The 11,064-nt window shown below is 43.7% G+C and overlaps 2 protein-coding genes across 3 annotated transcripts; both read left to right on the top strand.

The window, feature by feature from the left end:
• The first annotated feature begins 900 nt into the window (after positions 1 to 900).
• On the top strand, positions 901 to 3,286 carry LOC308127836 (C-X-C chemokine receptor type 1-like). Of its 2 annotated transcripts, none has more exons than XM_080493186.1 (2): positions 901 to 942; positions 1,215 to 3,280. In XM_080493186.1, exon 2 carries the CDS (start codon positions 1,217 to 1,219, stop codon positions 2,267 to 2,269), a length of 1,053 nt encoding a protein of 350 aa, XP_080349312.1. In that variant the 5' UTR covers positions 901 to 942; positions 1,215 to 1,216; the 3' UTR covers positions 2,270 to 3,280. The 2 variants fall into 2 exon arrangements, with proteins under 2 accessions (XP_080349312.1, XP_080349313.1); XM_080493187.1 differs by lacking the exon at positions 901 to 942 and adding an exon at positions 967 to 1,095 and having other exon boundaries at positions 1,215 to 3,286.
• Positions 3,287 to 4,210: 924 nt separating this feature from the next.
• On the top strand, positions 4,211 to 11,061 carry slc19a1 (solute carrier family 19 member 1). The gene is made up of 6 exons (XM_080493134.1): positions 4,211 to 4,250; positions 5,934 to 6,471; positions 6,851 to 7,613; positions 8,317 to 8,509; positions 8,600 to 8,741; positions 9,094 to 11,061. The coding sequence occupies exons 2-6, from the start codon at positions 6,190 to 6,192 to the stop codon at positions 9,292 to 9,294; spliced, it is 1,581 nt and encodes a 526-aa protein (XP_080349260.1). The 5' UTR covers positions 4,211 to 4,250; positions 5,934 to 6,189; the 3' UTR covers positions 9,295 to 11,061.
• The last annotated feature ends 3 nt before the right edge of the window (positions 11,062 to 11,064 follow it).

Here is an 11,064-nt window from a genome sequence, read left to right as displayed (position 1 = left end):
ACCAGAAGCTAAAAACTGGCTCCTCTTGTTGGAGAACTGTCATGCCTCTTGATGTAGGCTGCTAATATAACAATGCTGTCATTTAGAGTTGTGGAGACTTTATGTCGCCATGACAGCTGTCAACAACTTGATTGTGAGACGCCTCACCTTTCGAAACATGACTGCATTGAACTTTGCATGCAAAGAATAGGTGGAGGAGATATTTTTTGTGTCGGGATGGACATTTTTGCTCACTTAACGAGCAACTGTGGGAGGGGCAGCCTGGTCCCCTGTCATTACAAACATGTGGTTATCGTCATTTTTCTGTGTGGGCTCTGTGATGTTTGTCACTCCCCTTCACTGCCAATAAATTCTCAGTCAAATCACAGAAACAACAAAAACCCATTGCAAATACTTCAAATGAGCATTGACCTGCTTATTGGTAGAGTCAGTGTGAGAGAAAACAGTGGAATAAAACAAGGCTTTTGCAACAGAAAATGTGAGAACATTTCAGTCACTTCCAGAAAGTGTCACAGTCAACTCCTGTAGGTTTGTGAAACATCTGAGCTGATTTCCCAATGACATACTGAAACAAAGCACCTATAGATTCTTTATTAACTTTAATGGCTGAACTGGAAGTCCGATTTATTGGTTGGATACAGGTAACATTCAACTGTTATCAGGTGTCTGTGCATAATACAATAAACATAATAAGTCTTGTTGCTTTAAAAAAATAAGACATATTACACTGTCTCATTCCTTTCAATAAAAGCTAAACCCTGTGTAAAACGCTTTTTCTAAATAAGGAAGGTTTCAACAACCATAGTGACACAGGCATGTGCACACAGGGAAAGGCAACAGGACATTGGGTCATTTCTCTTGAGAAAACTTTAAAGAGGCCAATCTTTGGTGACTGATTCTTCTGTGGTCCAGCTGAGTGTTGCCATCTTCCCCGTGCAGGAGGTGAGTGCCCAAATCTGTTAAATTAGTGATGAGTGAAAACTTGAAGGAAAGGTTTGGATGTTGTGTGAATTAATTGTTATTAGGAGAGCTGTTATTATTGACCTGCATAGCTCAGTCCTCTCCTTGTTAAATTAATTCACAATGAGGTTTTTGGTGAGTAAGCTAATTTGGGAGCCGAAAATATATATGTAGATAAATTAGGTATATGTACACAATATGACAGAATATAGTTTTCTGTCACAGAGTGATTCAGTGTGTTTTTCCTTCCACAGCCATGTCGATCACTTACACTTTTGAGGAGGAATTCTTCGACGGGAATTATTCTGCCCCGCTCAACATGGATCCAAAGACATTGCCATGCGAGCTGAAGCCGCTGCAGACCCCGGCAGCCCTCTCCCTGTGTGTCATCCTCATCGCCATCTTCCTCCTGGCAATCCCCGGAAACATGCTGGTGGGGTGGGTGATCGGCACCAGCACGCACGCTCTGACGCCCTCAGAAGTCTACTTGTTTCACCTGACTGTGGCGGACGGCCTAATGGCGCTCACGCTCCCCTTCTTTGCTGTATCGGTGATCCGAGGTTGGATCTTTGGAGACTTCATGTGCAAATTGTTGAACCTTGTCATCGAGGCCAACTTCTACACCAGCATCATCTTTCTGGCCTGTATCAGCGTCGACCGGTACCTTGTGATCGTGCACTCCAGCGAGACCCTGAAGGGTCGCCACAAGTGTAGCAGGCTGCTGTGTGTGGCGGTCTGGGCCCTCGGCTGGTTCCTCGCCCTGCCTGCACTTTTCTACGATGCCGTCCAGCTGGACGACCCACCACTCATCATCTGCTCTGAGACCTTCGACATCGGCAGTGCCACCATGTGGCGCCGCGCCACTCGTGGGTTCCGACACATTTTCGGCTTCCTGGTCCCTCTGATCGTCATGATAACCTTCTACACCATCACCGTCGCGAGGCTGTTGCACACTCGAGGTTTCCAGAAGCATCGGGCCATGCGGGTCATCATAGCCGTGGTGGTTGCATTTCTCCTGTGCTGGTTACCGTACCACATCACCATGGTGGTGGACACGCTGCTGAGGGCTGAGCTGATCGAGTTTGACTGTGCCATGAGGATGGCAGTGAATCTGGCTCTGGTAGTGACCAACAGTCTGGCTCTGCTGCACAGCTGCATCAACCCATTTCTCTATGCATTCGTGGGCGAGAAGTTCAGGAAACGGATGAAAATGCTTCTTCAGAGGAAGCTTGTGAGAGAAAGGTTGTCAGTGTCAAAGATCAGCAGATCTACGTCTCAGACCTCAGAAGCGGCTGGAACCATCTTCTGAATGCTTGGTACCTCAAAAAGAAAGACGTAGATGAAGGAACTCGCGATATCATTCAGTCCACGAGCTGCAGAATTATTGCAGTTCCAAACATCAACCATTCCCCTGTCAAGACCACACTTCAAACTGTCTCAGGTTTACCTGTATTTAGATTCAGATTTTTCCACCACAGAGTATTCAGGTAAGGATTCCTGTTCACAGCTGCACGATGGCCAGCTTTTACTGGACTCACCATCCAATCGAGTCACTGTACTTCGCCTGAATCCTGCCGACACTCATGACTGCTCATTTTCCCACCACAGAGCAAACAGGGCAAGCCAGTATACCAGAAGAAAACCCATGCTTGGGAATTACATGCAAACTCCACAAAGTAGTACTTGGCTCAGAAACAAATCTACATGTTATTAATGTGAGAAAACTGTACAAATCCACCAATGTGTAGTCTAACTTTTGTTTTCTTGTTCACCAATGGGCAGAAGCTTCTACAACACAAACATACTAAAACCAACTTCAAAAGTTTGGCTTGCATGTAACATTTCTTGAAAACTTCTGATGTACTTAAGTTGCTTTATGAATTTATGAATGAATTTCTTTGTCTGTTTTTGTGTTTACTTGTTCATTGTCAACCTTTCCTCAACGTGTTAAACTGCTGCCATCTGTTGGTGTGACACTGGTGATACTTTGGAGCCAGTCCACTGTCATTTTTCTCCGATCAGTTGCTTTATTCAGGCAGGCTTCATGCACTAGAGTTCTACGCTGTAAGGAAATGTGATGTGTCCTCTTGTTTTAATCAGTTAATCTAGAAGAGTCTCAGATTATTATCTTTGTGTGAAATGCTAAAAATTACATATAACCTTTTGACAGTGTGTGTGTGTGTTCTGTTTCTGTTTATTTATCTTTTGTATTGTTTTTCATTGTGTGTTTGATTTAAATATGTTTCAGATGCTTTTCAGATGTGACTTTGTGTTCCGACATGTAACTCAATTAAACCTCAAATAAAAAGCTTTGCTGAGTAATTTGCTCCTGCTTGGACATCATTAGTATGCACACGGTCCTTCTGACTACTGAACAATGTGAAAAATTCTCAATCCAACAGCCCACAGGCACAAAGACAGCTTCTTTAAATCTCTGAATGGGCACCGTGTGTGGTTGAATTTAAGTTCTGAAAGTGATAAATAAAGCAAAAACTGTCCTTGAGAAGGCATAGATCGCTTCTTCACTTGCATGTGAGGATTCACTCAGACTCCTTGATCATTTGCCTCTGACAGGTCAGTGTTAGAGCAAGTCCGGAATCTAGGATTCAGGATTACGACAAAATATGTCTAATTTAAAAAAATAATTATTGTGAAATTATTATTTATTTTATTTTTCTAATCTTTCGTCTTCAAACTACTGGCCTTTAACAACCGCTCTTATCAATCTCCACAGATAAACAGTCTGAAGATACAATCGTAAAGAACCTCCATCGGACTTTAACTGACACACAATTTACAACAACACCTTCTCCATGACCTGCAATTCTAAAACACAACTCGTCCAGTATAAAATCCCACACAGAACACATCTCACAACCCACAGACTGTGTGGGATGGACTTCAGCTGAAGTCAAAAACTATTTTACTGCCACACATCTGTTGACAATTATTTCCATGCAATCATAACAAATAGAGAATTAGTTTTTAATTGGTGATGTTGAATTAGGTGGAATTCCAAGAAAAATAAAGCAATAATAACAGTTATTTAACTTCTTTTTTAAAAATTTTAAAAATCTCTGACACTTATCATAATGACACTAATATTATAATTCTGAAAGAAAGTCAAAATTATAACTTTCATTTTTGGAATTTTGTCGCGCTAAAATCCTGACGTAAATTTGTAGTCCATTGGAAAAAAGCACGCTTTTAAAAATACAACTACATTTCCCAGAAGTCAACGCCCTCGCTCGTCAGAGCTCGTTGTCTTCAGAAGCGCTGCAGCACATGAGGTATGTCAGACACGTAACGTTATCTAATTTTTAACGTTATAATTAAAGACTCACAGTTACATTTTATTAACATAAAACCTGTATGTTTTTGAATGAAGTGGTAGTCGGTTGTTCGCGTTAACCTTCATCTTGTTTATTGGTTCCGACAGAAGCTACGCGCGAGCTTTTGTATGTTTGTTTATTGTTAGCCTCTTGGCTAGCTGTGACTTCGTACCTGCGAGGTGAAATGTGGCTTTAAAATGGAGCGTTAATGTCCGTCAGTTTTACGATATTAGCAGCTAACAGTAACAGCCAGCTACGGTGTGTGTTGCGCGCACGCGCAGTGAGAGTGCTGCATTTTTCACAGTGAAACACTAGTCTAAGTTACTTAAATTAAGTTTTGCTTTCTTCAATCCAGATATTGATTTGGAGCTGCACAATATTATTGATTGTAACTTGATTGGAGGCCATCAGCTGATAGCGACTTCGATGGAAGATGTCAGGACAGGGGGTTTACAGACTCTTGGTTTAAAAGGAAAAGTTGGACGATTTTCGTTAAGTCCTGGTGTAGCTTTATATAAAATAGCTTAAAAAAACATTTGTTGGTTGCTGGCTTCAAACATCACACGCTGTAGCCAGTCCTGTGAGCCTGACACCTCAAATAGGTTTTGATATCTAAAAAGCCAGAACCATTGCATATATTTTATCAGGTTGCAATTTTCTCCGAAATGGTAGATCAAAGGTTACTGTGAGGAGAAGATGAACGTCACAATAATCAATTTCTTGAATGAAAACGTTTTTTTATTTTTTATTTCTGGGACTAACATTGAAAGATGCAGGCAATAATCAATATGGCTGGTCTAGCCATATCGATTATTCCCTGTGTCTTTCGAAGACCAATGATCTTTTTGGATAAGGGAGGAAATGTGGTCCTAACATAGCTGGAAAAATGCAACAGATCTGAAACATTGCAAACAAATCCAGGAAAGACAAAATGGTTTGTGGTTCTTGTTTTCAAGCATGTCAGTAAGTGAAACTTCCGAGAGATGATCATGATGACATCACTGTGTGAAACTGTTATAGTCAGATTAGAGTTTTATTGAATTAAAAGAAGGATGAGAGAAAATGTGTGAAATATGATTCACTAAAACAGTTTATGACATGTTCTTATAAAATCCCTCATTAAATCAAAACATGTCAAATCACAATGAACTGAAACTAAATTGAAATGTAGGTTTTTAATCGACTAAAACTAGACAGAATGTGATTTAAATACTAACAAGGTCAAATGAAATGGGACTAAGACTGAAATGAAAAAAATTAACTATTGCTGCATCTTTTATTAAGCTGAACAGCAGACTAGACGTCTGTGCTTTTACGTAGACGATAGTGTTAACGCTTGTATGTGATTAGAGAGGCTCTGTCCCATCATTATGATCAGGTGGAGGGTGTAACAATGTGTAAACAGCACATGGGGTTGCTTCCCACTGTTGGAGCTTTATTTGACTTTCTTGTTTTATGCGGGAATCGGCCAAATGAGTTTGATCGTATAGTTTATTTGTTTAGTGTTGTGCAACTGTAATATTCAGTCTGTTGTTTGTGAATGAAGAGGTGACTGCGGGGGGCTTTTCCAGAGCCCTGTCCTGGTGTTCACCTCTGCATCAGAATATCCCGACTGACTGTCAAACATTGTTTTGCTTTCAGGTTGACAAAGACACCTGACTCTGCTGCCGGATAGCTTGCTGTCAGACAATGTCGCAGCGTGCAGAGGAGCAAAGGTCAACGTTTTCTCTCGCCCCCGCTAACGACGGCATGTAGCATTTTAACAACCGTGCCATCACATGGACGAGTGGCTCCTTCTCTCTCGCTCAGTCAGACAAGCCGAGAGGAAACAACGGCTCCTCCTCGCCAGTTTGCTCCACGCTCTCCATCACAGAGCGGCTTCAGACCAGCTGACCCGATGGCGGCAGAGGATACGGTGGGAGGTGAGGACCAGCTGGAGCATGAAAAGAGGATGGATGTGGATGTTCCTGCGTCTGAAGACGGAGGCATGGAGACAACTGCTCCTGCTTTAGAGGCTCAGTCTCCTGATGACCCACCAGAGGAAGTCAGGGATCGAAGCAAGTGGAAAATGTCTGTAATTTATTTGTGTGTCTACGGGTTCATGGCATCGATAAAGCCCGGGGAGCCTTTCATCACACCATTACTGCTGAGCCACGAGAAGAACTTCACCAGGCAGGAGGTCAGTGTATTTCTTGGTAGCACAAACCAAGTGAAGTTCTCCGACATGCCTCTCTACAGCGCAAGAGCATTAATGAGTACCCTGCAGTGAGTTCACTGATCCATCTTAGTGTGCTCAAAGTTCACATTCCTCCAAAATAGGTCAGTGGAGGTGTGTGTGATTCGACATCCACTGCTCAGTTCCTCTCCAATACAGTGAATATAATCTATTCAGCACAGAGGCGACTCAAATGGTATTTTAATAATTACTGCTTTATTGATTACATTCATTGAGTTGTTTTATCAAAAAAGTTGGATACATGCAGTGTCCAGCTGCTCAGACGTGATGGTTTCCTCCTCCTTTCTTCAAGTTTGGTTTAACAGACTTGATTCCCTTCCAGGTGACAAACGAGATCACCCCGGTGTTGACGTACTCCTACATGGCCGTGCTGGTGCCAACCTTCCTGCTGACGGATCTGCTGCGCTACAAGCCGGTCCTGATCATCCAGGGCGTCAGTCAGGTGGTCATCTGGGTCATTCTGCTCCTGGGCAACACGCTGCTCCAGATGCAGTTCATGGAGTTCTTCTATGGCATCACCATGGCCTGCCGTGTGGCGTACTCCTCCTACATCTTCTCGCTTGTCACCCCAGCCCTTTACCAGCGCGTGGCGGGCTACTCGCGCTCCTCGGTCCTCCTGGGCGTCTTCATGAGCTCGGTACTGGGCCAGCTGTGCATCTCTGTGGGCGAGATCTTCTACTCCACTCTCAACGCCATCTCGTTGGGTTTCGTCAGCTTCAGCCTGCTGCTCTCGCTGTGCCTCCCGTGGCCTAAGCGCTCCCTGTTTTTCAACCGGACCAAGCAGCAGGAGCTGAGGGAGCAGGCGGCGCTAGCCAAGTCGGAACTGGACAAGATGAACCCCAAAGAGAGCACGTCGACGGCCGCGTCGTGCTGGAAGGACTCAGTTTTCTTACAGATGCTGCTGGAGTTGAAAAACGTGGTGAAGATACCCAGCCTGCGTCTCTGGTCCCTGTGGTGGATCTTCAACTCTACCGGATACTACCTGGTGCTGTTCTACGTCCACATCCTGTGGAATAACGTCCAGCTGGACTTGAAGGACAAGAAGATCTACAACGGGGGAGTGGAGGCAGCTTCCACATTACTCAGTGAGACAATTCTGCAGCTCTGAGATGTTTTCACAGCGGTGCCATTGTCGTCTGAAGTGTGTTTATTCTATGCTCAGCTGGATGCCACAATCCTTCAACAATAGAAAAAAAACAAACCTGAAACAGCTCCAAGTTCTCGAATGTCAAATCAAAGTTTCATTTAGCTGTGTTGATCAAAGTTTAAACTGGTGCATTTTAATTGCAACACACTTTTCTCTTGAGAGGGCCAAATGGGCAAAGTAACAGAGTAACGACCCTTAAATTCATGTTTTACACCTCAGCCCTGATCATCACAGTGATACATTCACTAGCTTCAGGTTCATCAAAACAGGGAATATGTCCAAAACACGCAGGACGGTGGCCGTCAAGCACCAGGGTTGGATCCCTCATTGAAAACATCGGTTATGTCATTTGTTCTGCAGAAGTTATATAAAGATCCTATGCCCTTTCTCAAGAGTGATGACATCAGGGTAAACTGTTTATGAACTTTAAACAGCTGTAAAACATAAAGCCGCCACGTGCAAGCAGCCAAACATTTATTACTAGTGGTATGTACACGCTTCCTTTCCTGACCTGTTGGCTACTGTGTTTTCAGGAATGATTATTGGAGCAGCATGACCTCTGTCAAACTTAGAACCAAGAGATGTTTTATATAAGTATATGTGTGTGGTGGAAAAAACATTTCCTGGTCAATGTTCTGCAGGTGCAATGGCGTCCTTCATGGCGGGCTATGTGAAAATCAAGTGGAACGTGTGGTCGGAGCTGGTCATCGGCGTCATCACCGCAGTGCAAGCGGGTCTGCTGCTCCTCATGCGGACCACAACCAACATCTGGGTCTGCTACGGCGCCTACGTCCTCTTCAGAGGCTTCTACCAGTTCCTGGTGCCCATCGCCACGTGAGTTTCTCGGTTGAGCCGGTGCGATTCCCTTTCAGGTTGGGAGCATCGTCTCCAGGCGAATCTCACGATGCGACCGTGTCGCCGTAGCTTCCAGATCGCCTCGTCACTCACGAAGGAGCTCTGCGCGCTCGTGTTCGGCATCAACACTTTCTTGGGGACGGTCCTGAAGAGCATCATCAGCCTGATCTTCTCGGACAAGAGGGGCCTGGGGCTGGACGTTCACGCTCAGGTGAGGCCGAGCTCACGCTGGTGGACTTCATTTCTTCATTTCATTGAGCTGCGTCATTATTTGCAGATACTGTAAAACCAACTCCGTTTTTATATTATTGGAGGTTGTTGGGTAAATGTTTGTTAAGGTGTCAATAGATTTTTAAAATGTGTTTTCTAATGTGTTTTTTATCTACTGCTTTAATGTATTTGTGAAGCACTTTGAATCACCTTGTTGTTGACATGTGCTATATAAATAAACTTACTTTGCTTTATCTTATGTAGATTTTACTGAAGAACTTAATGGTAAATAATAACCATAAATCTCATTTGCTCTGCTTTAATTTCATGCGTGTGCTTTGTTTTTCTTCCAGTTCCTGGTGTACTTCATTTACTTAACCATTCTGACCGTCGTCTACTTAGTCTGTGCCGCCGTCGTCATTTTCCGTCACGTCCGACGGCAGCCTGACGCAGGAGGCGGGGCCAGCGATCGGGCCACGCCCACAGAGCTCGGCCCTGTGTCTCTGAATTCAGAGGAGCAGCCTCTGTCCAACGGGAAGAGCGGCAAAGTGTGAAAATGAGAAGTTGTTATGCTGTTTTGTTGTTAGGAAAATGTGCTGGGAGGAGGTGGAGTAAGATTTGTTCATAAGACTCAGGCCCCGTTTACACGACAACGAATTTGAGTGTATCCGCAAAACTTTCTTCACTTTTGGGGGGTCCGTCTACACGGCACCAGGCTGCGGATGCACTGTGTCCGCAAAGGTTTTAATCCGGCTCCCTCGGTGGAAAGATTCTTTCACGGCGCAAATCCCTCCTGCGGAGACTGCCCGGCGGCTACAGAGCCTGTTTCTGCGCATGCACATCTCTCCCCCTCCCTCCTGCTCATTCAGTTGTAAACAAACTAGGCGGCCGCATAGTGGTACGACCCGCGGTCCATATTCTAGTTTTATGGTCCATATCAGTAGTTTAATAGTTGAGACTCACCCCTGATAGCATCCGATGCATGATCAGTCCATGCGGATGTCGGGTGCTCTCCATTTTCTTCAGGTTTATAGTTTATTGTTCTCTGCTCACACTTCTGTGTAGTTTCATCACAATTTTTTTTTTTCAAAATCAACAGCGCCCCCCAGTGGCCCAGCATACTAACTCCATTTTTGTCTCTTTGTCCGCTGCTGCAGTATAAACGCACTCCTTTAGCGGATTAGGTGTTGTCACGTGAAACGTTGTCGTGTAAACAGGGCCTCAAAGTGCCTTACCTGTTGCACGAAGCTGCTGCAGTGCACCAGTCAGACAAGCTTGAAGTCTTTTTTTTTTTTATGCAAAGCACAAAGCTTGTGGCACACAAACATACAGGGTCTCTGAACTCTGGTTGAGGTTTTACAATTCAAGCTCGACACTCCTCTTTTATTCACTGTTACAGATAGAATGCGTTGGTGCCATTGAGGAAACATTAGGACTGTATTGGGTAGGATGTTTTGTTCTGGATTGTGATGATCACATCTGGACAATCAGTGTTAGGAGAAACCAATCACTACTTTTAAATTGCCGCACTGAAGTACAATCGTCAAATTTTCAAATGATTTTATAGCTGCTGTGATTCTGTTTCGGTCTAAAGCTTTAGGGCACTAATAATCATCCTTTGAGGTGGCTTCTGTTGGTGGAGAAATCTTTTTAACCATTTGTAGTGATTTTTTACATTGTTTTTCTATGTATTAAATTCCAAGAACTCAATCAGAAAGGTTGGGTTTTAAGACCTGAGCAGCTCATCAGACCAGTGTTCCCCGATGTTGCCTGAGGAAACGACTTCTGGGTTCCTTCATAGGATGAAAATCTGGAGTGTAATCCAGACGTTTATTTTTTATTTTTTTTACACACAGCGAATACTCCCGTTTGTCTTGTCAAGGCAGTTCTGAGAGGAAATAATCTTACATGCAGAATGTATGTATTTTTTCTTTTTTATCTTTTTGATTGAAATAATCCTTGAAAATGAATGTGAATCTGTAATAATGCTGTAAAAACTAAATGTGATGTTTATTTTTTACTCACGAATAAATTAAATTTGGAGAATTAAAAGCTTCTTGTCCGATTGTAAGATCTGTTTTTAAGATCTTTGCCACATGAAGTCCAAAGGGGCATGGAGGGTTTTCTGTTTGTTCAGCTGCAGTCGTTGGTCACTGCACGAAGACAAACAGCTCTGGGATTCTTGTTTTCAGGATTTCTAGGTCAGCATTCCCGAGTCCGGTCTGTTGCGACAGCTGATCAGATGTGATGACGCTTTGATCACTGTGAAGGCCTGAAAGACCTGCGAGATCCTAATGCAGCGACCAATAAAGCACTGACGCTAT

The sequence above is a fragment of the Lipophrys pholis genome, assembly GCF_963383615.2.
Source record: "Lipophrys pholis genome assembly, chromosome: 23".
In the NCBI taxonomy this organism is placed as follows: Eukaryota; Metazoa; Chordata; class Actinopteri; order Blenniiformes; family Blenniidae; genus Lipophrys; species Lipophrys pholis.
The sequence above is the reverse complement of the archived record's forward strand: the minus strand, read 5'-3'. Positions and strand labels throughout refer to the sequence as shown.